This window comes from Meles meles, chromosome 19 (genome assembly GCF_922984935.1).
Source record: "Meles meles chromosome 19, mMelMel3.1 paternal haplotype, whole genome shotgun sequence".
In the NCBI taxonomy this organism is placed as follows: Eukaryota; Metazoa; Chordata; class Mammalia; order Carnivora; family Mustelidae; genus Meles; species Meles meles.
Window position 1 is genome coordinate 45,525,808 of NC_060084.1, and position 27,076 is coordinate 45,552,883.

Below are 27,076 nucleotides of genomic sequence, written 5' to 3' on the forward strand. Positions count from 1 at the left end.
ACCATTAAAATCAAAGTCCTAGATAATGTAACCTACTTATACCACAAACTCCTGCCCCCAAATCAATACAGTGTCCTGTCATAAAAAGGAGAAATAAAAGGGAAGTAATTTATGGGAAAATTCCCTGTATTTCAGTGAGAAAATAAAAGCCAAAAAGACACTCTTTACAAGGGGCGCCTGGGTGGCTCAGTGGGTTAAGCCTCTGCCTTCAACTCAGGTCATGATCTCAGGATGGGATCAAGCCCCGCATCAGGCTCTCTGCTCAGCAGGGAGCCTGTTCCCCCTCCACCCGCCTGACTCCCTGTCTACTTGTGATCTCTGTCAAATAAATAAATAAAATCTTAAAAAAAAGGAGAGAGACTCTTCACAGGTTCCAGCCCCCCAGTGGCTGGCCCACCATATTGCCTCCTCCCCCACCACCACCTTCCTGAATTCCTCCACAGGCACCAGACCCCACCCCATCCCCTGACTGACAGGCGTCACTGGAACTATTCTCCCTTTCCCTGCATCATCAATGTTCCCATCCCTACTAGATCTTTCCTCTCAGCCTACACGTGGGGTTGTCTTCCTTCTTCTTTTTTATTTTTATTTTTTTTTAGATTTTATTTATTTATTTGAGAGAGAGAGAGAGAGAGAGCGCATGAGAGGGGAGGTCAGAGGGAGAAGCAGACTCCCCAGGGAGCTGGGAGCCTGATGTGGGACTCGATCCTGGGACTCACGGATCATGACCGGAGCTGAAGGCAGTCGCTCAACCAACTCAGCCACCCAGGCGCCCTAGGTTGTCTTCCTTCTTACAAACAAAGAACCCTAACTTCCGTCCAGCATTGCCCATTCATTTCCTTCCCTTTTCAGCAAAACTTCTCTAAAGAATCCTCTACACTTGCTGCCTCCAATGTCTCCTCCTGATTTTCTCTTCAACTCTCTCCCAGCAGATTGTCACTCCTGTTCCCATACCCTGACATAGCCTTGTCCGGGCCACCAATGACCTCTGTGGTGTTGGACCTACTGGTCAATTCTCAGTCTTCGTCTGTTGTGCCCCGTCAGCTGCATGTGTCACCGTCACCTCTCTGTGCCCTGAAGAAACACTTTCTTCACTTGGCTCTCAGGACAACACCCTGGCGTGGGTTTCCTCCGAGTGTTCTGGCAGTGCTCCTTCTTGGCCTCTCTTGCTGATTCTTCCTTTTAACAGTAGGGTGTCCCAGGGCTCAGTCCTTCGTCTCCTTCTCTTTTTCGCCTACTGTCCTCTCCTGATCTCATCAAGTCTCTTGGCTTTCAAAGGGCATACCCCTAGGCGCGCCTGGGTGGCTCAGTGGGTTAAAGCCGCTGCCTTCAGCTCAGGTCATGATCCCGGGGTCCTGGGATCGGGCCCGCATTGGGCTCTCTGCTCGACAGGGAGCCTGCTTCCTCCTCTCTCTCTCTGCCTGCTGCTCTGCCCGCTTGTGATCTCTGTCTGTCAGATAAATAAATAAAATCTTTTAAAACAAAACAAACAAAAACAAAGGGCATACCCCAATTATTTCTCCAGCCTACATTTCTCTGAGAACTCTAGGTAGACTCCTATATCCAGCTGCTGAGCTGGTATCTCCACGTGGATGTCTGTCATCCTTAACCTGTCTCATTCCTGTTATTGTACATCAGACTTGTCAGTTCTGAACTTGGATATGTAACCAGAACCTACCCACCTCCCCCATCCATGCACGGCCCATACTCTGGTTCCCCACACCTTCATCTCCTGCCTGAACTCTTGCAGCAACCTCCTCACTGTCCCCTTGTGCACCACCCCCCCACACACACTATTTTTCACAGGACTGCCATAGGGATCCTAATAAAACCCAAGGCAGATGACACACTTCCTCTCTCAAACCCTCCTACAGCTTCCATGTTATTTGGGTAAAAGCTAATTGTAAAAGCTAGAGTCCTTACACTGGCCTTTATCTGCCACCATCCCTCCTCCATTACCACCTGGACCTTGTCTCCTCCTACCCTACCCTCTTTGATCACTCCATTGCAGCCACATTATTCTCTTCGTGGTTCTGTGAATAAGCCTGCCACTGGACCTTTGCACTTGCTGTTCCCTCTTTTAGGAACCTACTTTCCTTTATGGTTTACCCCCTTTCTTCAGATTTCTGCTCAAACCTCACCTGATCACAGACACCTTTCCCCCAGCTAAAACACTGCTGACCTTATCACTCCATCCCCTCAGCTTGCTTTATTTTTCCCTGTAGTCACGTATTTATTTACATTTATTTACTTATTGTGTATTTATTTACTTATTGTGTCCCCTAGGGGTGCCTGGGTGGCTCAGTGGGTTAAGCCTCTGTCTTCAGCTCAGGTCATGATCTCAGGGTCCTGGGATCGAGCCCCACATCGGCCTCTCTGCTCAGCGGGGAGCCTGCTTCCTCCTCTCTCTTTGCCTGCCTCTCTGCCTACTTTTGATCTCTCTGTCAAAATAAATAAATAAGATCTATTTATTGTGTCCCCTCAACCAGAATGTAAGCTTCAGGCATGAATGTAAGCTTTGTTCCATTGTTGAATTTCTAGAAACAAGGTTCTAGTGAACCTTGAAACCCCTGACACATCTTAGGTACTTGAGTATCACTGAGTGAATAAATGAATAGGTATCTATTGAACTACTCTACATGCAGCGAAGGTTTTTGCTTAAACGGAGGGGATAGTGGATGGGATTTGATACCCTCTGCCACCCTGGCTTGAAATGAACTTTTCTCACTGCATTTTCCTGTCTTGCTGTCCCTTCTCAGTCTTGGACAGATGCCCATTCCTTTGCTCAAACCTTAGGTGTCCTCCTTTCTTAGGGTTCTGTTGAGTCCTTGTCTCCATTCGTCCTTCGTATCCTCCAAGGCTAGATCACCCACACCTTCAATTACCATCTTTGATGAACCTCAAATCTTGGTTTCCGGCCCCAAGTTCCCTTAAGCTCCAGACCCGGTGCTGTGCAGCCTCCGCCCTCGGCCCCCCCCCCCCCCCCCCCCCCCCCGTCCCGCTGCTGGGTAGCCCACACTGGACTCAGCATCTTCCAAACTTGCTTCTCCTCTGGGTCTCCTTTTCAGGGAGAAACCACCAACCCCTAACCCCCCACCCAGAGGCCTTGTCTAGGATTTCAACCTCTCTCCCGGCTCTGCAGCCAGCCAGTCCCAAGACAGGTTCACCAGACCTCCTGGGAGTCTCTCCCGCCCACACCTCCTCCCTCTCCCACAGTCCCACCCCGTTGCAAACGCCCCTGTTCCACCCCAACGGCCTCCCTTTACTGAAGACCCCAGTTTTATTCCCTCCAATCCACACTCCATATGAAAGCCAGAGCCATCTTTCCAAATCCCCAACTCACCATAACTCTCCCCGACTTTAAGCCCTTCCATGGCTCCCTGGCGTCCTCAAGACAAGCCCAAACTCCCTCAAGTGGCCAAACATCTGGCCACAGCTCATTTCCTACCACTCCTTGCCCGGAACTCTACACTCCATCCACCCCGACTGCATTTTCTTTGAGTTCCTCTAAGACGCCATGTTTCGGTCACCTTCTGGGTGAGGGCCCCCGCTCCGCTTAGTCACCAGATCCAGGGAAGTTTGTGGAATGAACAGATAACAGATTACAGTAGTCAAAGCAACAACTCCCATTTGTTGACGGCCTCCATTGTGCCAAGCGCTTTCTAGCATCGGCTCTTTCATCGGCCCCACTTGGGACACGAAGCAGCAGGTTCAGGCAGAGTTGCGGTGATAGAGCTGAGACTCCGGAAGCCTGAGCGCCAAACTGTAACCTGGCCGCTCGGGCCCACCTGGGCCCAGAACTTAGGCGGACGGTGTAAGAGGGGCGGGGAGGCAGGCCTTGAACACCAGATTCAGGAATTGTGACCTAGCTCAAGGCCGCTGAGGTAGACGCGCGCGAGACTGCCCCCTGCGGGCGGGGAGGCCCAATCCCCGGCTCCCCCGCGCCCGTCGCCCATGGCAACGCCGCGCGCGCCCCGCCCCCGCCCCTCCCGCCCGCCCCCAGGTCCCTGTGGGGCCGACTGTCCGTCAGCCCCGCGGCCAACCAATCCCAGCGCGTGGGGGGCGGGCCTCTTGGGCCTCGCTCAACCCCCAGCGCTCCCCTCTCCGCCAGGACCCCGCCTTTCTCCGCGTACACCTCCCGCCCTTCGGGCTGCCCTCGCCGCCCGTTGGCTGGCGCGCCGTTCGTCATCGCGGCGTGAGCTAATGCCGAAGCGCAGCGGCCCCGGAGGGGCGGGGCCAGGGGCGGTGACGCACGGCGCGGTGACGCAGCGCGACGGCGGCGGCGGCGGCGGCGGCGGCGGCGGCGGCGGCGGTGGTCGGTGCGGGAGGAGGGAGGGGAGCTCGCGGGCCGGAGAGGGGGCGACGGCGGCGGCGGGGGCCTGAGGAGGCCAGAGCGGCGGCGGCGGCGGCGGAGGCCGAGGCGGTGAGTCGCGAACAGGGCCGGGCGGCGGCAGGGCGGCGGCGGGTCGGGGCGCGCGGGGCTCACCTCAGGGCGCCCCAGGCCGCGCGGGCGGCCCCGCCCCCTCAGGGACCCCGAGCCGCGGGCGGCGGCGAGCGCGGGCCTCGGGGGTCCCGGCCCTCGAGAGAATCCCCCACCCCCGACCCCCGAGTCGCCTGCCCAGGCCGCCTGGGAAGCTTTTCTCCGAAACCCTCCTCACACTCTGGGGACCGCGAGGGGCCGTGGGACCCTCCCCGAACGCCCCCCTCCCGCAGGTCTGCCTCAGACACCTCCCTGGAGGGCGTTCCCACAGCCCCGCCAAAGCCGCCCCAGAGCCCCCTGAAAACCCGCACCCCTCCTCCGGCCCGAAGTCTTTCCGAAAGACACCCCCCCGGCATTACGTCCCCAGAATCTTGTCCAGACGCCGGCTTAGGTCTCGGAAATCTTCCTCAGCGAACCCCTCCTCTGGCCCCAGATCCCCCATCCTCCTCCTCCGTCCAGAAATATTCCCCGGAGGCCACTCCTCATCTATTCCAACAATGTGTGTCATATCTCCTCCCCGAGCCTCCCTCATAAGCCCTAAAAATCTCCTGCAGTCTCCCTGAGATCCCCTCCAGACCCGGCACATTCCAGAAATCTCCCCCAGAGACCTATTTCGCATATCTCCACCATCTCCCCAGGTCTTCCCCCTCACAGGTCCCAAGCATTTTCCCTCCTACCTACCCCCACACCAGAAATCACCTGGGAGATGTTTCACTCATGGCCCCCAAATCTCCAAACCGCCCCCCTGCCACCATGTCCTTTGGAATGTCCCTGATAGACCCCAAAAGTCTTCCTCAGAGACTTTCTGAAATGTCCTCACATCCCCAAAATTCACCTGGAGGACCCTCCCTCCACCCAAGCGCCAGCCATCTCCCATACACACTCCACCTTCGCAAAGTCATCCCTTAGGACCCTTCCACAGATTTTGGGTCCCCCAAGTCTAACCATCCTGGAATGCCTTAGAGATCACCCTCACATACCTCAAGAATCTTCCCCCAAGACCGCCCTCACTTCTCCCAAATACCTCCTCCAGAGAGTCGCTGAGATCTCTGGAGAACTCATATCCCATATTCCAAAAGCCTTTTCCACAAGTCCTATTACCTATCCCATCTCTTTCCCGGTAACTTACACCACATGTTCCACAGATTTCTTCAGGATTCCAAAAAGGTCCCTTGTAGTCTCTCATATCCTCTAGAATCCTCTTTAGATGACCCTTGAAAAATCCCCTTTTCTAGACTGGCTTTTAGTTGAAGTTTCAAAACCTGTTAAATTTTAAGACTCTTCATGATTTCTGTGAGATGCAGTTTTTCCAAGACGTTCTCACATCTTCTTGGAGACCTCGCAACCCCTCGAGCTCTTCTGGGATAAGCCCTTGAAATCCCTCCCAGAGCCCCTTCCGACACCCCCCAGAACCCACTGAATCACTGTTCAGAGACCTCCTACCTTACTAAGACACTTTTCCTAGAGACTTCCCTTCCTGAGCTGTTCCTCACAGGTTCCCTCACATCCTCTAGAACCTCCTCCCTATTCAGTCTTCCCTTAAAATAACTGAGGTCCTGCTCTTAGAAAGTCCCAGAATTCTTTCTGAAAGACCTTCTACTCTTACATTCCCACATTCTATTCAGAAGACCCACTTTTCCCATACTTTATCTTTTGAAGACTTTACTCAGAGGTTTCTCCTCATCTGAGCTCTTAGGAGTTCCTGAAAAGATCTCTGCCATCCTGCTCCAGCACATCCAAAGCCTTTCTCTGGAGACCACACCTCCCGCAGACACCCTTTAGAGAATTTTCTTCAAAATTGCCCTGCATTGACAGCCTAATCCTCAGCACTTTCTGAGACTTCTTCGGAACATTGCCTCATTTCCACCTGTGACCCTATCAGTACCCTATCAGATTTACCCCTTTTAGGATTCCTGTTTACATCCTCTCACCACCTCTTTTTTCTTTGAAATCAACTTAGAGATCCTTCTCAGCTCTGAGCCTCCTTCCCCTTCAGACCTTCAGAGGTCCCCAGCATCTTCCAGGTTCCCCTCACCCTCTAGAGCCTCCACTGTCTCCTTTTAATGAAAAGATCCTTAAGAGACAGCCTCACCTCTTGAAATCTCAACCTTCGGAAACTTCCCAGGCTATTTTTTTTTAGGTTTCATCCTCAAAGACGACTCCTCCCTTTGGAGATTGAGAGACCCTCAACCCCCTCCTTAGAGACTTCCTGAGGACTCCCCCATTTGCTTTTCAGCAGGCTTCTCCTTCCTTTTCCCGTTTGAGGGCCTCCTCACTAAAGAATCCCTTCCCCTATACCAGTGATCCTTAAAGCATGGTCCTTGGGCCAGCAGCATCAACATCACCTGGGAACTGGTTAGAAATGCACATTCTTGGGTCCAGCCCAGACCTATTGAATCCGAAGACCTGAGAGTAGGATCCAGCAGTCTGTTTTAGGGACCCACCTGGTGATTCTGCTGCATGCTTGAGTTTGAGAACCATTGTCCCCCAAGAGGACACTCCCTTTTGCCACAGAAAGACCCCTGAAAGATGCTTCAGGGTATACCTCTGGACTCCTGCCCACCCCCATTTTCCTGAGAGTCCCCTTTGTGAAATATCCATCCTCCAAAAATATCTGCCTCCTTGAAAGGATTCTGGCTTCTCTCAGAGGTTACCCCACCCTCTGAGCAATTACTTCATATTCTACCTTGAATGGTTTCTTTCTTTTTTTTTTTTTTTTTTAAAGATTTATCCATTTGACAGAGAGAAATCACAAGAGAGGCAGGCAGAGAGAGAGGAAGGGAAGCAGGCTCTCCGCGGAGCAGAGAGCCCGATGCGGGACTCGATCCCAGGACCCCGAGATCACGACCCGAGCTGAAGGCAGCGGCTCAACCCACTGAGCCACCCAGGCGCCCCGAATGGTTTCTTTCCAGGTCTCCCTCAGCACTTCACCTGCTGGCTTCCTCTCCACACCATACCCCAGCCTTTGGGACTTCTGCTTTAAATTGCTATCTCCTTGAACACATGTCCATTTCTAATCTTCATCTGTTTCTCTCCACGTAGACACTCTCCTTTAAGACACCCTCAGGTCTTTTCATTCTCTGTGTCTTACTGTTGAGAGTCCTCTCTTTTACTTCTTAGAGCACTACTCACCTTCTCCCTTGTAGTTTTTCATGTACTTGTGTACTCATCCTCACTGGACTAGCAAGTTTGGAAAGTACTGGGATGTGTCTTACTTGTCTCTGAATCCCACACTGGGATCTGCCCTCTGTAAGTTACTGGGAATTATTAGAGAATGGGCAACTCCTCCTTCTGCATTTGGCAAGAAATCTCTAAGTTTTTCAGATCTCACTCCCCATTCAGGTTCTATACACCTTCCCCACCCGCCTTGTCCTCTCTCTCTACCCAGCTCCCATTGCCTCTCCTCCTAGAAGAGGCTGTCTTGCCCCTCCTACTTCTGTTTGAGGGACTTTTCTGTGTGCTCACTCCTGATTCTGAGCTGCCTTAGGTCCTGTTCTTGGTGACCTGCCTCACCCCATCCTGGTTAGCTTCTCAGCCTTTGTGAGTCTGGGACCTCCACAGGGCTCTCAGCTTTCTCTGAGGGATTCTGTTTCTCTCTAGGGTCTAGAAGAGGAAACAGAGATCACAGGATAAAGAGTGGGGCCTGCCTTCAGTGTGCTCACAGTACTTTAGAGGGTTTGGGCAGGTACATGGGGCAGAACATGAGGTACAAATTATATGCTGTGGAAATTTGGCAGTGAAAGAGGGATCCTTTTATCTGTAAAGACTTCATGGAAAGGTGGTTTTGGGGCTTGGTGATGTTCCACAGGAGTTGGGATGGTGGTGAGTAGCCTTCTAGGCAGTTAACAGCTTTGCAGTGGGCCAAAGACAAGAAAGGCTTCTCATCTCCCACCCATGGCATCTCTTCTCTTCATTTAAAGGACAGAGATGAAAGAAAACAACAGATCTCTTCCATCTCTGTTGTATTTCCCAGCTGCACTTTTGTGACCCATAGAGTGATAATATTAATGGCTACTATTTATTGAGTAATTACTATTTGCCAGTCAATGTCTAAACACTTCACATGTCTTCTCATCTCATGTTCCTCATAGGAACCCTATGAGGTAGGTAAGCTACAATTAATCTCATTTTACGAATGGTGAAATTGAAGACAGGTGGCACAAATAGAAGGTCTCTGGACCCTGTCCGTCTCAAGATGATAGTGCCATGAGTCATAGAGTTGGATTTTCTGTTCCCATAGGGTTGGGTGCAGTGAGGCATTGTAGCATAATGGTTAAGTATGCAGATTCTGGGGCCAGACAGGATTTTCATCCTACATTGTCACTTACCAGTTTTGTGACCTAGAATAATTACTTAAATTTTACTCTGGTTCTTAGTTTCCACATCTAAAAAATGAAACTAATAATGATATTCTATATTATAAAATTATTGTAAGGATTGAACTAGTTAATACATATAAAGTACCTAGAACAATGCCCTGTGTATAACTGCTCAGTGTTATCAAAAATAAATGGCTCATAAATAAATGGCTTATGTGAGCCTGTACTCCAGAGACAAAAATGACAGAACCTTAGTTCAAACTGGTTTAATCAAAAAAGACAATTAATTGGCTTGTGTTACTAAAAAGTCCAGGTCTGGATTGGCTTCAGACCTAGCTTTACCCAGGAGTTCAAACAATCTTCTCAGTAATCTCTGCCCATTTCTCCAAAGAGTTAGCTTCATCCTCAACAGGTTTCTACTTTGTGGTGACTAAGATGGCCTTCAGCAACTCCAGGCTTACATCCTACCTCCTTAACAGCCTTAGTGGAAAGAGAACTCTTTGCTGAGAGCCCCAGTTTGAAAACGGTTTCTTCCCTGAATAAATGTGAAATAACTGAAGATCCTTAGGGACATGTTTGGGGTTCTATACCCTGGAATTGGAATTGTCTCTTGCTTGCTGAGGTTGCTGTGATTCCATTCCACAACCTTTCTGAGTACTGGCGCCAGTCTCCTTCCTCCCTCGTTCTTCAGCCCTAGTCATTCTCCACTCTGTGATTGTTTAGATCCAGAGAGAGTCAATGGTTAGTCTGACCCAACCAGACTTTCCTTTGGGATCTCACTAACAGAGATAGGGAAGAGATGGCTGCCCAGGTTTCATGGTAGCTCCAGGGTAGGGTAGTGGAATCCAGGAGTAGTGGCGTTCAGTTCTGTACCTCAGCTTTGGGTTTTTTGGACTCTGAACTTTGTGAAGAGTTAGGTAAATTACTTTGAGTAGAGTTTTGTTTTGTTTTAGTGTAAATTTGTTGAATAAAGTCTGATTGAGGGCAGGTTATAGAACAACAGTGTATGCAGTGTATAAGTTTCAATTCTAGCAGTTAAACAATTTGTGGAGGCACTTTTCTAGGTACTGGACATACAGCACTAAAGAAACAGTCGAGGTATTGGAACTCATGGCACTTACATTCTGATGGGGCAATGGAGAGATACATAAACAAATCAGTGATATGTGCTATGAAGAAATTAAAACAGTAGAGTGAAAAAGAGGGTCGCTGTGGCCACTATATTCAGGATGGTCAGAATTGACCTCTGAGGAGGTGACAGTTGAACCTGATAACCTGAAAGATGAGAAGGCATAGTTGTGGGGTGATCTTGGAGTGGGGCATTCCAGTCTAAGCATTGTTTTATGTGAAGAAAGGACTGCTGTAAGGGTTGCGGGGGGCGGGGGAGGAATATTTCACAGATATATTGAGGGTGTGCTTGCTGTGTGCCAGGTGCTATGCTAGGAACTGAAAGCATAGCAGTGGATAATACAGCTACAGTCTTTCCTTCCTTCATGGATCTTACAGTCTAGACATTTCTGGAAGAGCTGCAGCCTTCAAAGAAATGCCTTTCAATGATATCAGACCAAAAACTCCTTCCTGGGGAGATGAGGAAGACTGGGGCACATATGAACCCAGATCTGATTGATGGGAGAGAACGAGCCATGTGGTGATCTGGGGAGGGGTCAACAAAAGCGACAGAAGCCTTGAGATGTGTTCAAGGAACGACAGGGAAACCAGTGTGAGGGAGAAGGGGCAAGGAATTGGAGAGGTTGACAAAGTCTAGATCACAAAGGGCCTTGTGGGCCTTGGTAAGGAGTTTACATGTTCATTTAAGAGACTTGGGAAGCTATAGAGGGTTTTTAAAGCAAGACAGTGACATGGTCTGACTTCGTTACTTTCTTTTCTTCTTTCTTTGTTAAGGATTTTCACTGGTGGGTGCCTGGGTGGCTCAGTTGGTTAAGCAACTGCCTTCGGCTCAAGTCATGATCCCGGAATCTCAGGATCGAGCCCCGCATCGGGTTCCCAGCTCCATGGGGAGCCCACTTCTCCCTCTAACCTTCTCAGCTCTCACTCTCTCTCAAATAAAATCTTAAAAGAAAAAAAAAAAAGTTCATTAGTTTCTGCAAGGAAAACAGGTAAAAATGGAAGCAGGAGGTAGATTAGGAGGCATTACATTTGTCCAGATGAAAAAAGATGGTAACTTGATGGTGGCAGTAAAAAATGAGAGAAATAGATGTATTTTCGGTATAGAGAAAATAGGACTTAATAATGGGATTAGAGAGCCGGGGGGTGAGGGGTAGGGAGAGGGTGGTTGGTTAAGGACATTGGGGAGGGTATGTGCTATGGTGAGTGCTGTAAAGTGTGTAAGCCTGACGATTCACAGACCTGTACCCCTAGGGCTAATAATACATTATATGTTAATAAAAAATTAAAATAATGGGATTAGAGAAAGAGAAGAATCCGGGATGATAATAGCTAACAGCTCTATGAGAGTAGGTACTATTTTAAACCCATTTTACAGATGAGAAAACAGTCACAGCAAGGTGAAATCTATTGCCCAAAGTTACACAGGTAGTAAATGGTAGGATTCTGTTTCCAACCCAGACAGTGTGGTCCCAGAGCCACTTGAGTTTTGGGAAAGAAAAAGGAGGGCATGTTTAGTTGATGTTAAGAAAAAAGGAATTGGGGCGCCTGGGTGGCTCAGTGGTTTAAGCCGCTGCCTTTGGCTCGGGTCATGATCTCAGGGTCCTGGGATCGAGTCCCACGTCTGGCTCTCTGCTCTGAAGGGAGCCTGCTTCCCTCTCACTCTCTCTGCCTGCCTCTCTGCCTACTTGTGATCTCTCTGTCAAATAAATAAACAAAATCTTTAAAAAAAAAAAAAAGAGGAATTATCAAGACCAGATGAATAGATCTTATGGAAGAGAAAGGAGTCCAAGATGACTTTAAGAAATTCTGAGTTGGGGCGCCTGGGTGGCTCAGTGGGTTAAAGCCTCTGCCTTCGGCTCAGGTCGTGATCCCAGGGTCCTGGGATCGAGCCCCATGTCAGGCTCTCTGCTCAGCAGGGAGCCTGTTTCCCCTCCTCTCTCTCTGCCTGCCTCTCTGCCTACTTGTGATCTCTCTCTGTCAAATAAATAAACAAAATCTTTAAAAAAAAAAAAAAAGAAAGAAATTCTGAGTTGTCCACAAAAAGGTGATAGTTGAACCTGTGGGAGTTGATTATCAAGTGGATACTAGTATAGAGAAAGGAAAGAGCTAAAGATAGAGTTACATTGGGGGAAGGGTCAACCCATTTAAGCGTGGGATGAGTGAAAGAGAGCAATACATGGGGACAAGGGGGACGGGACACCAGCTTCCTCTCTACTTCAGGGTTTCCCACAGCTTTCCAGGCTGACCTTATCTTCCAGGAGGCCCTGTCTGGCTTCTCCCCTCCTCTCCCTCTGTTCCCGAGAACTATTCATACAAAAGCCTCATTCTTGACTGAGACAATAGTATACATATTTTGTGTACATATTTCAAGAGTTTCTGAAAATAATGGTTGATCTTTATAAAATAGAAGTTGAGCTTCCTTGGCATCTGACATTCTCCTGTTCTTCTCAAGTCAGGATAGTGAGTTAACCTTAGGTAACTAGTCTGGTACCTGTATGAGTTCCTCAGAGGCCTGGGTGGGTGCTACAGAGGGCCTAAGAATGGGTAAGAAGGCTAACAAGGCCACCTTATTTATCCAGAGATGTTGGCATTAAAGGGTTTATCTTCTGCCCAACTTTTCTAGGTAGTGGAAGCGAACTTACAAGAGGTTGTAACATTCTTGGGAACAAGCAAGAACTCTAAAGCCGGACAGACAGTCCTTGAAAATCTCAGCTCAGCTGGGTATAGTCTTAGGTGACTTAACCTGTTCTGTGTCTGTTTCTCCTTTTGTAAAATGATTTTTTATAATATTGGATAATATTTTTATTTATTTTATAATTTTATAATAGGATAATATTGTGTGTGTACATCTGTAGATAGGTGTATAATACATGTGTGCCTCATGTATATATGTGAAATATAGCATATATGTTGTTTTTAGAATCAAATGAACTCATCCACAAAAAGCTGTTAGCATAAGGTCTAGCATATGACACAATAGGTGGTATAGGGAGATATGCTAAGCATTCATATAGTTATTTTTATACACATTGTTTCATTTCATTCTTACAACAAGATTCACTGAAGAAGAACTGAGTTACTTGCCTAAGGTCAACAGAGCAAGTAAGTGTCAGCAGGAGACCCCAGGTTTCAGCCACATCTGACTCCACAGCCTGGCTTCTGAATGAGGAGAGCTGACCTGTGGAGGTATCTCCTATCTGCGGGCCACTTCTAGCTGTTTGAAGCCAAAGAAGGGAGCCTAGTGAACGGTTTTTCCTAGAACCGCTTAGCCAATTTTGCCTTCATTTCCCACCCTCCAGGGTTGGTAGATGCTTCCAAAGAAGGTTACTTGGTCCATTGAAGACCAAATATGGCAGCAGTAATATTGGGACTGTCCAAGAGGATTTTGCCATAGGGGTCCCCTTCTAGTGTCTTGCCTCAAAGGAGAGAGTCATTTTTGGTCACATGAATACAAGACCAGAGCAGTGGTGAGTTCTGTTTTTGTATGGGAGCAGTCAAGGTTCTTCCAACTTCAAGTGATAGAAACACAACTCCAAGTGTCCTTCGCCCAAAAGGAATTTATTGGCCCATATAACTGAAGAGTTTGAGGTGAGGAGGCTTCACGCTAGCTGGATTTGATCCAGAGCTTCATATGTGAACAAGGCTCCCTCTTTGTCCCCTTACCTCTTGACTCTGCTTTCATCTGTGTTAGCTTCGTTCTGAGACAGGCTCTCACTGTGAGGTAGCAGAAGTGGCAGCCGGTAACATCAGGAGATGTTGCATAATGTGAGCAGCTTTAATGGAGAACTTATTCTCCCCAGTAGTTCCAGCAGGAATCCAGTGAGGACTTTTCTTGGCCAGTAGGTTTTCTGTGTCTACTCCTGGAGCCAAGGAAGACCTTTAATTTTCCAAAGGTACCAGAAGATGAGAATGGCTGTTTGGCAAGCAGATCCACCAGAATCCATCACAGTAAAGTGCCTTGCAGTAGCCGGTGCTGATACCTCTTTCCTGGCCATCATACCAGCGCAGCCCTTCCCTTCTCGTTGCTGCCAAGCACCCAGGACAGGAGGTAGCTGGGGACCTCTGGCCCTTCAATGGAAGAAGGCCACACAGTCCTCTCCAGTCACTGTCCACACCAAACACCCAGCATCCTTCTCCTGTCCTAAAAGTGACTGTTGCTCTAAACCCCTTAGTGTTTACTGAGGATTGTCAGAGCCATGGCTGGGCATTAGATTCTCTCTGCCAGTCATGTTCCCGAGCAGCTGGGTGGCTTGAGAGAGAAGGATAGTTAGCAGACTTTTGGTCTTTTCCCAGTTTGTGTCTATCTCTTCCGAGGACTACAGGCCACAGGCTTTGTTTGTTTCTTAGATTATGGTTCATTTTTGCTGTTTTAATATTAATTTGTTTCTAATATTTATTTTTTATTTTTATTTTTTTTTAGATATTTATTTATTTATTTGACAGAGATCACAAGTAGGCAGAGAGGCAGGCAGAGACAGAGGGAGAAGCAGGCTTCCTGCTGAACAGAGAGCCCGATGTGGGGCTCGATCGCAGGACCCTAAGATCATGACCTGAGCTGAAGGCAAAGGCTTTAACCCACTGAGCCACCCAGGCACCCGTGCTTCCAATATTTAAAAATAGCTGAATTTTATTTAAAAATCCTGATTTCTGGTTCCTCTTTAAATTTTTTTTTTTTTAAGATTTTATTTATTTATTTGACAGAGAGATCACAAGTAGGCAGAGAGGCAGGCAGAGAGAGAGGAGGAAGCAGGCTCCCTGCAGAGCAGAGAGCCTGATGCGGGGCTCGATCTCAGGACCCTGAGATCATGACCCGAGCCGAAAGCAGCGGCTTAATCCACTGAGCCACCCAGGCGCCCCTCCTCTTTAAAAAACAAACAAAAAACTGGAAAAAAAAAAAAACTAATTTACTAAACCTAACAATACTGGGCCCACGTTCCCCTATGGCAGCAGTTGATTAGAGCTAAAATAAGTGACTTCTGCCTTTAGACAGGGTGAGTGCTTTCAACTCACTGTAGTCCTCACCAGCGTGCTTCATTCAAAACCTGGCCTTAATATTAAGTGTCATGTTTGAGACCCTGCCCTGTCCCACAGCTTTACTTATTTGGGGAAAGAAGCTGGTCAGCAGCTTATTTGAGGGGCACAGTGATGTTGCTTAGCAAAAGTAACAACCCAGTAAAAGTTTATGGGAAAGAGAGTGTATATCTTTGGTCTTGTTCATGGATTTGTTCATCTTTTTGCCGTAAATGCTGTTGGCATATCAAACGTCTCGTCACAAATGTTCCCTCTGAAATAGTAACATGTCCTTCTATCTTATGAGTTGCTACCCAGTGAAGGAATCCCTCCCACTCCCAAGGGATGTTCATCTAGCCTCCACTTGACCACTTCCAGCAGCCAAGGAGCTTATTACCTCCTCACATGGCAGCCAGTTCCCTTCTTGGACAGATATATTATTTTAAAATTCTTCCTTATGTTGAGGCAGCTGCTGTCTCCTTGGGGCAGAAATCCACAAAATGCTGGAGCTGGGAAGGGGAAATGATTATTTCAGGCATGTGAACTACCGCTCATCCATCCTGCATCCAGGGCAAACATTGATAATCAATCACCGTGTTCTTTCTCACTGAACCGGAAAGTAGAATGCAACCATAAAACTTTTTCAAATAAAATTCTTTGAAAATTACGAAAGTAATATATGTTTACTTGCAACTAGTGAAATGCTACAAAGTTATATGAAGAAAGTTAATAATTCCTTCTCTCCTAGGTAACCAGTGTGAACAGCCCAGGGTGTGTCCTTGTACACATTTCTTTATACACATGCGTATATAGATACTGTAAGATATATAAGGGTTTTTGTATGGCTTTTTATCTTTTTATAAAAATGTGATTGTATGGCATGTATTACTACGGAGCTTATGATCATCCCTGCAGGTTGGTGGTTAAAGATCAAACACTGTATAGTTCTGTTGTGTTTTTTGTATTCTGCTATCAGGATCAAGCATGTTTTTAAAAGCTACACAGTATCCCATCATGTGAGGTGTGTCCCCAGTTTATTAATCATTGCCCTTTGATGGCTGTTCCTGTTGCTTCATTTCTTCGGGATCCTTCTCACCACAGTGCTCCAGGCAGCCACTACCAGTCGTTTGGAGTTAGCCTGTGAGGTAAAACCCATTTGTTGTGTCTGATCTGGTCTGGCTCCTTACACATTGCAGGGAAGGGAAGCAGACTAGTTTAAAGATCAAAGTGAATCGGTGTCTGGGGCAAGACTAGAACTGAATTTTCTTGACTCTCTACATTTCCCATGTCACCTCTCACTTCCAGCCATTTTCCCTGGTTCTCCTCTGGAGTAAAAGAACAAATCTAATTCCTCTTCTGTGTGCTACCCCTTCAGATATTCGAAGTCCGTTATGTCATTCTTTCTGAGTCTTTTCTTCCCCTGGAGAAATTTCCCCAGTGCCTTCAAATTTTTCTCTTGGGACAGGTTTCTAAATCTATTTACCATTCGGTGGGCCATTCCTTCTATCATCTTCTCGCCCTGAGGCTGTAAGAAATCTCAAGTGTGACTTCCATGCTTACCATCTTTATTCATTCTTTCAGCAAATACATATTGAGCACCATCTATGTGCCAGTCACTGTTCTGGGCACCAAGTGACCCTATAGCTAGCTTTTTGGTGGAAAGAGAAACAACAAAAATAAGATGATGATACCTGAGGATGTCAAATTATATAGAAGAAATAGTATTAATATGACAGACTCCTTAGATTGGGTGGTCAGGGAAGCTCTCTCAGGAAGTAACAATTGAGCTGAAACCTGAGTGACAAGTAGGGGCCAGCCATAAGTAGGTCTGGAGGAGGAGAATTCCAGTGAATAACAAATCTTGGTACAGGATGAGGCTGGAGAGGCCACAGGAGTCTTGCAGGGCCCTGTAGGCCAAGATATGGTCAGGTTTAGTTTAGGTTTCATTTAAGTGCAGTGGGAAGTCGGAGGATTTAAGCCAGGAGGCAACGATTGATTTCCTTTTAAAAAAAGATTTCTGGGGGCACGTGGCTGGCTCAGTCAGAAGAGTGTACAAATCTCAATCTTGAGGTCATGAGTTCAATCCCCACATTGAGTGTAGAGATAAATAAAAGGATATCTGGGAGATCTGTTTAACTTGGAACATGTTTCATTTCCCCTGCGCTTTTCCTTATAGCCAAATGGATTGACATCTGAGCCAGTTTGCTCTGTTCAGGTGTCCCACAGAGGATTTGCCAGGTGAATCACGGCCATTTTCAGATGGACCTCACAGCCCTCTTCAGCAGGAGCATGGAAGTTCAGGGAGATGGCAGTAGCTCTCTAAGATCTGAGCCCAGTAGGTTCAGTGGGTCTTTGTGTGGAGTTCTCAGTCCTTTGGCAGCCAGAAGGAGATGGAGCCAAATGTGGTTTGGGGATAGAGCCAAGGCACTGGTAGCAGGAGAGACAGGGAAATGTGAGTGGAGACCTGGAGCTCAAGACACTTAGAAAAAGGCTTCAGAGTAGTGTCCAGAAATCAGTCAACTGAAGGATAGGCCTGTTGTCTGCCCAGTTAACACAGCTCCTGTGTAGTTCCTGTCTGAGAGAGGAATTTGGACACTTTCTTGCTTGGAAGTTGTTTGGTTTTTTTGTTTTGTTTTGTTTTGTTTTTTAAGATTTTATTTATTTATTTCACAGAGAGAGATCTCAAGTAGGCAGAGGCGCACGCAGAGAGAGAGGAGGAAGCAGGCTCCCCGCTAAGCAGAGAGCCCGATGTGGGGCTCCATCCCAGGCCCTGGGATCATGACCTGAGCCAAAGGCAGAGGCTTTAACGCACTGAGCCACCCAGCCTCCCCTCTTGGGAGTTTTTTAACTTTGGATGTGACCCCTCTCAGGTTGGCATCCTCTGTGCTCTTAGGAGTCTGGATGACAGTCTGGAGTCTTTGGGAACCAAGGGGACTTACCAACCCAGAGAACTTGGGTCAGGAGTAACCTTCAGGGGAATGAAGAAGAGGTCTGGGGGAGACTCACCTCAGAGCAGAGATGAGTGAGAGCTTAGAGATCAGAGGTGCACCTTTCTCAGAGTGACAGAGCTGGATTGAAGGAGGTGAGATCCCCCAGCCTGTTGGAAATCTTTGAAAAAGACTTTGTCCGTCCCTGTACCCATGGACACTGAGGCAGTTACTGATGAGTTAGCTATCTGCATACTCGAGATCTCCACTGGGATCACCACTCACATCGTCCATTCACATCTTCGCTTTGTGAGGCTTAGATTGAAATAATATAAACTGCATGTAGTCCTCTTACCAGGTGAGCTGTCACTCTTTCCCACTCTCAGAAGAGGTGGCCAGAGACCAGCAAGGTCAAGGCATGTACTGGGGGTCATGTGTCACCTGGGACCAGGTCTCCATTAATTCAGATCTTACCCTATAGTGTGCAGCCTCTCCTATTTCCCATCTCTGGAAAATCCTACCAACTTATTCTGCTTCCTTTGGTCCTATGACAGTGAGGCTTGCTGGGCAACATCTTCTCCTTAGTCTCTCTGAATCCCAATCAAACTTTTTCTCTGAATCTGTAGATTGGAAGGAAAATTGGTTTCTTATCTGGTAATTGGCTTCCATCTCTCCCCAGGGACTCAGCAGAGCAGATACCCTGAGAGAGGAAGGCATGAAGCCTCCTTACCCCCTCAGCCAGCACTGACCACACCAGTTCAGCCCTTTCATTCTGTCTGACCCCCTTACTTCCTTTTCTAGGAGCCTGGAGAGTTGTGACTGGACCAAGACCTCCCCCGATGTGAGCAGGTTTCCTCCTCCCCCCACTGCCCGTTGCCACCACGCCAGGGAACATCCTCAAGCCCTGGCCCTCAGGGGAGAGGTAACAGGAGCCCCGAGCCGAGACCATGTGACGGCGCTGGCCCTCGCCACCGCCGTCCCCCCCACCCTGGCCCCAGGCCCGGCACCATGATGTTCCGAGACCAGGTGGGCATCCTCGCTGGCTGGTTCAAGGGCTGGAATGAGTGTGAGCAGACGGTGGCCCTGCTCTCACTTCTGAAGCGGGTCACTCGCACCCAGGCCCGCTTCCTGCAGCTCTGCCTGGAGCACTCGCTAGCGGACTGCAATGACATCCACCTGCTGGAGTCGGAGGCCAACAGTGCTGGTGAGTCTCCACCCCTAGAGACAAGCGCAGTGGAAGGGAGACCTGGAACAAGAGCTGATGTCAGAGGGCCGAGGAGGCCCACCCCCACAATGGTGCTGAGGAATGTGGGTTCTGAGCTTGTTGGTGGGTGGGGAGTCCCTGACCTCCCAAGTTATCATTATATGTCTCTTCTCAGGGTTATGTTGTTGCCAGATGTACTGAGATGTGGGGGTTCCTGGGGAGGACAGTGCAAACCGGAAACATCCCATAGCAGAGGAAGAGTTACATAGGTGGCCTGTCTAGGTGACAGAGGAAGAGACTAAAGTCATTACTGTGAAGGGGGTTGGAAGCTGAGCAAATAATTCTTAAGCTTCAGGATGCAGAGTTAGGAGGGAATTTTAGAATTCTTCCAAAATTTACTAGTCATCTTAAACTTCTCTTTACTCCCAAAGGTAAGATGGACTTAAGGCATAAACAGCTTCAAGAGACTTTTGAGTTTAGATTTGGTCCCTCTGCACTCAGTAGAGAGATACTCTGTGTCCCGTGAGGTTGGCGTTGGGATGGCTGAGCCAGGTGTCTGTAGAACTGTCTGTCCCAAGACCCCCAGTTGTAGACAAGAGTTGGGCCAGAGAACCCTCTCAGGGGACACTCCTGAAGCCATTCTGGCCTCTGGGCCTCCACAGGGCTAGTTGGAGAGCTGTTGACCTCAGCGATGGGTGAGAGAGAGATAGAGGCCAGAGAAGAGGGCAAGTCGTACTACCTGAAAGCTAACTGGGGAGGACACCTAGGGGCTCTGTGTCAGTTCCCACCTTCTTCCCCATGATAATGGTTCATGTCAAGCCCTTAAAACAAGCCAAATACTGCCTTGTATACTAACTTTGAAAGCAGTCTTCTTTGGTGGCTCTAGAGTCAGACTGTCTGGGTTTAAGTCCCAGTTCTGTCATTTGCGATATAACGAAGTAACTTAATCTTTCTGAGCCTTGGTTTCTTCATCTTTAAAATCAAGACAATAACTGCTTACCTTCTAGGGTAGTTGTGAACTCTGAAAACAGTATCTGGCATGTTGGTAAACGCTTAATAAATGTAAATGGTTTTTATTGTCAGTAACTCATTTAGTCCTAACAACAAACCCATGAAATAGGTGCTGTTATTATCCTCATTTTATAGGTGAGGAAATCCACAGTGGACTGCTAAGATTGGGACTGGGGAGCCAGAGTTGCCTGGCTTCCCTCATCTCCCCAAACCCATCTGCCTTGGTAACAGTCACGTTTATTTTTCTGAATTTTTGTGTACCAAGTCACAGAAGCACCATGGTTATAGGGTGAGGGGGCTCCTAGGCCAGGAGTCATACTGGCTTAAATCCAGTATGAGTGAGAGCAAGAACCTAGCAAGGCTGCAGCAGGCTCAGAGCTCAACCCCTCCTCCCTCCCCACCAAGAAGGCTCCTCTCTGCTCCGTAGTAGGAGTTCTTGGTTGTAGTAGGAGTTCTTGGTTGCCGTATGGCTCTGCCCCCAGAGGAGGGCTCCTTTGGGGCAGGCCATTTTCTTTTGCGGCTTTGTCACACATCCCTCCCACCCCATCCTGACCAGGCAGTTGCATGAGCCCTGGGTGCCCATCTTGTCTGTATATCAGAACCATCAGTGGTGTTTCTTCTGTTTTCTTATTAGAGCATGTTTAATTTCTGTGTTTTCAAAACTTGTAAAATCAAAGCATATGAAAGGTAAAAAGTGAGGTCTTCTCCCTTTCATACTTCCACATTCCCAGTTGGTATATGTTTTGTGAGATATTCTGTGCATGTATGAATACGTTCATACTCTCCCTTCAGCTTGTTCATTGTTTTGATCATTTTATTTTATTTTATTTTTTAAAGATTTTATTTATTTATTTGACAGACAGAGATCACAAGTAGGCAGAGAGGCAGGCAGAGAGAGAGGGAGAGAGAGGGAGGCAGGCTCCCTGCTGAACAGAGAGCCTGATGGGCTCGATCCCAGGACCTCAGGATCATGACCTGAGCTGAAGGCAGAGGCTTTAACCCACTGAGCCACCCAGGCACCCTGTTTTGATCATTTTAATACATAGAGTGGAACACCGTGCATATTAACCAATTTCATTTAACAGTATAACTTGAAGATCTCATATTCCAGTTGTGTATGTATATATATGTGTGTATGTGTGTGTGTGTATATATATATATATATCCTTCATTATTGATGGCTGCATCATAGCAAGAATACGTAGACTAGGTAAATTTATGGAGCCCTACCTGGGTATCAAGCAATACTTTACCTTTATTACTCATTTAACCCTCACAACAGTTCTGTAAGGTAGGTCTTACTGTTCCCTGATTTTATAGATGAGGAGATTAAGGTCTGGAGAGGTTTAGTGACTTGCCCTGGGTCACACAACTGGTCAGAGGTGGAACTGGAATTTGACTTTAGACCTCTTGGCTCTTGACCTCTAGGCTTTACCATATGGTATGTTTGGTCTTGCTCTAACAGTGTTGTAATGAGTACCCTTTAAGCATCTCTAGGATAAATTCCTAGAATTCTGTGGAGCTGCTAGTTTGAAGTCATGTGCATTTAAAATATTCCCTAGGGGCACCTGGGTGGCTTAGTTGGTTAAGCCTTAAACTCTTGATTTCGACTCAGGTCATGATCTCAGGGTTGTGGGATTGAATCCCAGGTCAGGCTCCATGCTCAGTGTGGAGTCTGCCTGTCCCCTCTGCTCCTCCCCCTGTTTGTGTGCTCACTTACTCTCTGTCACATAAATAAAATCTAAAACTTAATAAATAAGTTAAATATTCCCTCTTACCACATTGCCTTGAAAGACTTGGTACACTTTACACCAAGAACCGAGGCCCTTCCCAGATGGTTTGCACTGGGATTTGGCAGGGTTATGGGTTGAGAACTGATGAGGAGTGAATTCACTGGTGAATGAAAATAGCAATCTAGGTCTTCAGCCACAGTCCCATGTCAGATGGTGAGAGTATAACAAGCTGGTACTTGCATACAAAGGTAGGGAAAACTTCGAATGAGAAAAGAGAAGGAGGGCTATGGTGTATATCAGAGTTGGCAGGCAGCCTGCCAGGATTAGAGCAGAGCATGACCGGAGAGAGAAGTGATCACAGAGGTAAATTCTGTAGACCCTTGTGTACCTCTTTCTTAATAGGCATGGTGGTTCCATAGAGGCTTGTGTCTCCTGTCTTGGCCCACCCTCAAGTAGAACACCCTCCTTGAGGTATTTGTGAGGGAAGGAGCTAGGCCCAGAGGCCTGCCTTATGGGAGGAACTGTGCACACTCTGCCTTTTTCTCTCCCAGTGTTCATTATGGCCTTCCCATTCCCTCTGTTTCCCAAACTTGCATCATCATCCATCTCACCTGGTGAAGGGTTGTGACTATTAAAATCCAGCTCCTCCCCACCAACCCAGACCCACCAAATCAGAATCCTGAGGGTATGGGCCTGGGAGCACATACCCAGGTTCTGCTGACCAGGCAGTCTTGAGAAATGATGCCCTGTTGGATGAATCATTTGTCATGGGACTTGAGAATAGGAATCAGGACATCCAGGAGTTCTAGTTCCATCTCTGTCACTAACAACTCTCATGCGTTGGACCAGCACCACCCCTCTCCAGCCCGAGGAACTGTATCTGAACCGTAAGAAGGTTGTTCTAGATATACTGTCCAAGTGTTGGACTCTGAAGTAACTCTGAAGTTACTCTGAAGTTAGCTGTGTAGTAACTCTCCAAAGCCGCAGCCAAGCATATTACGTTCTTGTTTGGGAGCCCAGCACATTCTTCTAAAAGAATAGTTCTTAATATTTTAGGAGGTGGACTTTTCAGAGACTCTCTTCCCTGCCTCCCCGCCCCCCACCACCACCAAGATGCACACTTACCCCGCAGATCAAATCATGAATTCAGTTGGTACACCAATTCCCAGGGAAGAGCTGCCTCTTATAGGGTCTGAAACTCCTCAGCTTTTTAGATCCCTTCAGACCTGGGTGGCTGAACAGTGAGGCAGATCCTCTGCCATTTTTGGGTCTGTACTCTGTGTCCCAGCCACCCAACTCTGCCCTTTCTTTAAGTTCTCCCAAGGAGGCCCTGGGTTCAGGTTTGGGTTTGGGGCAGAGCTACCAGAAAGGGCAGGGAGTGCAGAGGGCTTGATCTAGGCAAGTGGGTACCATGGCTTCATGTCAGAATCACTCAAGGACTTTATAAAAATAATCTGACAGGGTGCCTGGGTGGCTCAGTCGTTAAGCATCTCCCTTCAGCTCAGTTCATGATCCCAGGGTCCTGGGATTGAGCCCCGCATCCGGTTCCCTGCTTGGTGAGCCTGCTTTTCCCTCTCCCTCTCCCTCTGCCTTCTGTTCCCCTGGTGTGTGCACTCTCTTTTCTGTCAAATAAAATCTTTAGAAAGTAATAATAATAATCTGAGGCCTGGGTCCTATCCCCAGCAAGTCTGGTATTTTTTAAGCTCCCTAGTTGGCTCTTGTGTGCATCCAGTGAAGAACCTCTCGTCTTAATACTGGTGCTGATTCCAGGTGGGCCCAGGAAGGTAGTGAGGGTATGCAGCCCGCTGGGAGTGAGGAGTTGGGGCTGTGGAAGGGGGATCTAGTCTGAGCTGTTCTTCCTCTCAAGCAGCTGAGAGGGTTTAAGGAAGTCCCCCAGCCCAGGCAGCCAGTGTTCGTTTCATGGAAGCAGAATCTGAAACAATACCCAGGAAAAGAAAAGGAGTAGTACCCTAAGGGTCTCTGGAACAGGAAAGGAGAGAGGGCCAGCTTCCCCCCCCCCCCCCCCATCATCCCTGTTCCTTTTCCCAGTGGTCTTCCCTGCCTTTTTGGAGCTGTAACAGTAATCCTGGCCCTCTCTTTACCCCTGATGCTGACTTGGACCAAAAGGTTAGAGCCAGGGAAACTGAAATCCCCTTCCCTCCCTGGTCCTTCAGCTTCCTGGGCCGCATTTCCTGCATTTTCTTTCCTCCTCCTGTTCCTGAGTCAGAGTCTCTGTATCCAGCAGGTTTAAACTCCTCCCTCTCAGGCTCACTGAATCTGGGTGGGGAAACTGAGGTCAGGAAGGGGCCGAGGCTGAATGAGTCACCAGAGCTCAGCTCTCATGCCTCCACCCTCCCCTTTCAAGCTCTACTGACACAGTTCATCAAACAAAAATGTGAGCCCCCTGGCCCTCCCCCATGTTTGTGCGAGCTGGGGTGAGGTAGAGTAGGGCGTGTTTGCAGCTGATCCCCAGCCCCTGTGACGAGTGCCTGAGGCTGCCAGGATTGTTGCAACAACCCAGCACATAAAAATGGATTTGCTTTTATGGCAGTCTCCAAGATATATTTGGCTCCTATGGTTTGCCAGGACCCAGGGTCATGACCTACTTAGCTCTGGTCACCTGGCCAAGGAGGGTACTCATGCACAGTCTCTCTGGTCCTCTCCATGCCTGCAGAATCCAGGTTTGCCACTTGGGAAGAAGCAGTCACTGGCATCATGGCATTCCCCAGCCCCCTCCCCCATCCGCCCACCTCCAGAATTTCATCATTGCTTATTGTGCCTCTAGCTCAGAGGAGCCAGAGACATGTCTGTTTTTGGTAAATAACTGTATGAAATTCCCCACCCCTGTCGGGAATCTTAAGGGGGAGTCCCAGATGTGCCCTCCTATGTTAATTGTTCCAGACAACCCCAAAACAGTGTGGGCTCTCAATCTTCAACCAGGATCAATGACAATAATAGTTAAAATCCATGGAGTGCTTAACACACGTCAGGTGCTTTGCACGATTGTCTCATTGAATCTTTACACCAGCCCTGTGACATAGGGTTTTTATTGCCCCTGCTGTACAGAAGAGGAGACCAGGCTCAGAGAAGTTAAAGGACTGGCCCACAATTATGTTGACCTGGGTCATAGAAGCAGAGGTAGATTTGGAATCCAGGCAGGTTTGCATTTGAACCTGTGCTCTTACTCAGTATATCTGCTGGGACATGAGATAGGGTGATGTGAGGTCAGGGGTCCTCGAGAGGCACATGACCCACACATAGACCCCACTACCTTCCAGGAGGCCGTCTGGGTTCGGGTGTGCAGATATTCATTAGGCCCCTGCTGTGCCTCAGCTCTGAGCCAGACTTCTCTGATCAGAGCAGGAAACGAAATTTCATCCCCACCCGTCATCTGCAGCCCCAGCTGGGCTCACCCCAAGGGGCCTGAGGCTGCGCAAATTCCTTGGACCCATTCCAGTGCTCACTGATGCTTCCCAGTCATGGGAGGCCCGCCCTCCCCACCGCACCGCTGCATAGACACAGGAACACACATTTCCCCAGGGTCAGCCTCCAGTTGTCCAAAACCTCTCTCTCCTTTCTCCGTAGTAGAACAAGGTCCTTCATTGAGCCCAACGCAACCCCTGGGGCTGTTCTGTCATGTCCCCTGGCAGTACCAGAGGAGAAGCTGTGTCCCACAGCCCTGGGGTCCTGGCAGTATTCTGGGGTGGGGGAGGAGCTAGACAAGGCTTCTCTCTGTCCCAGATGCCTCTGGCTACCCTGTAAGGCCTAAACAACAGCGATTGAGAACATCAGGGTAGGGCTGGAAGGGTAGGCTGACTGCAGGAAAAGGGAGAAAAACACCAATCACTGAGTCACATACTAAGTGCTTACTGTGGGTAGACTCCTGTCAGGTGCTTTACACGCATTGGCTCCCTAAATCCTCTCAGTGGCCCTGTTAATTCCCCCTTTCCAGAGGAGGAAGCACATTGGCCAGGCAACTGTGTAACACGGCTGGGATGTAAGTCTTTGACTTTCTGTCCCTAATCTTCCTCACTGTATTTCTCCTTCCTTCTCATCAAGAGCAAAAAATTCAAGGATTATTAAGTCAGGGAAATGGGGTGCCAGGGTATTTGTTCATATGTGATCAAGTGCCAGGTGGAGGAGGTAGAAGGGTGGGAAAGGTGAAGGCTTCCTGCAATCAGGAAGGCCTGTCCCACCTTGGAAACATCCTTAGATGTTAGAGATGACCTAAGAATCAGCCTTGTAGTCATGGGGTGCTGGCTCAAGAGAAGACAGAGGAGATGAGTTTTCCTAGCCTTGAGTGGTAAGTCATGCATGAGATCTAGAAAGCCAGGGACGACGAAGGGGTGGAGAACAAGAGACTTGGCATTGGAGAACTAGTACGGTGTTACATGTAAAAGTTCCTCCCAGTTCTAGAGGCTGACAGATCTGGGTTCAGATCATGGTTCCGTCACTGAAATCTCGTCCCTCATCTATAAGGTGGGATGTTAAAGGAGGGTTGAGGTGAGGTTCATAGCATAGTGTATGGCATATAGTAAATGCTCAGTAAGTGCTATCCGTTATTACTGTTATTGTGTAGTATTACTGTTCTATTTTGGCCAGTCCTACGGGCATAACAGGAATTGATAACTCTGCTTAAATGTATGAATCCCTGGGGTTCTCTAGGAAGCTTAGAGCAGAGAGTCGCAGGCCAAGAGAATGAGTAGTTAGTTATATGGCCAGGCCTTGGGAGTTGTGTGTTTCATTTTCGTAGAGCTACAGATTTAAGCAGAATTAGAAATTTTTTTTTTTTTTTTCTAAAGATTTTATTTATTTGAGAGAGAGCAAGAGCACGAGCAGAGGGGAGACTCAGGGAGAGACAGAGGGAGAGAGAGAAGCAGACCCCGCCGCCACTAGCTGAGCAGGAAACCCGCTGTGAGGCTCCATCCCAGGACCCTGAGATCATGACCTGAGCCGAAGGCAGACACTTAATGACTGAGCCACCTGGGCACCCCCAGAACTAGAAATATATGTGAATTCCTAAACCATAGTTCCACACAGGTCATTAAGACAGAGAGAAATGTGAGGGGTTGTTTCTCATGTTTTTATGCAAGGCTTCCTTTGCAGAGACCAGTGGTCCCCGGAATCTTAAGCCTTTAGGAAGTTGGGTTGAGACACCGTCAGATGCAGATCCAGCGATCCAGATCAGGGCCCACTTGAAATCCAGATGCCTAGAATTCTGAGGCTCTCCTCACGTAGTATATGCCCATTCCCAGCCTCTCCGT

At 48.3% G+C, this 27,076-nt stretch overlaps 1 protein-coding gene across 1 annotated transcript in view; it reads left to right on the forward strand.

The window, feature by feature from the left end:
* The first annotated feature begins 4,340 nt into the window (after nt 1-4,340).
* Nucleotides 4,341-27,076, forward strand: part of SAMD4B (sterile alpha motif domain containing 4B) — a 38,273-nt gene continuing 15,537 nt past the window's right edge. The window contains exons 1-2 of the mRNA XM_045987571.1: nt 4,341-4,423; nt 18,666-19,068. Of these exons, the coding sequence (XP_045843527.1) occupies nt 18,873-19,068 (196 nt within the window). The 5' untranslated portion in view covers nt 4,341-4,423; nt 18,666-18,872. The remainder of the gene's footprint in view (nt 4,424-18,665; nt 19,069-27,076) is intronic.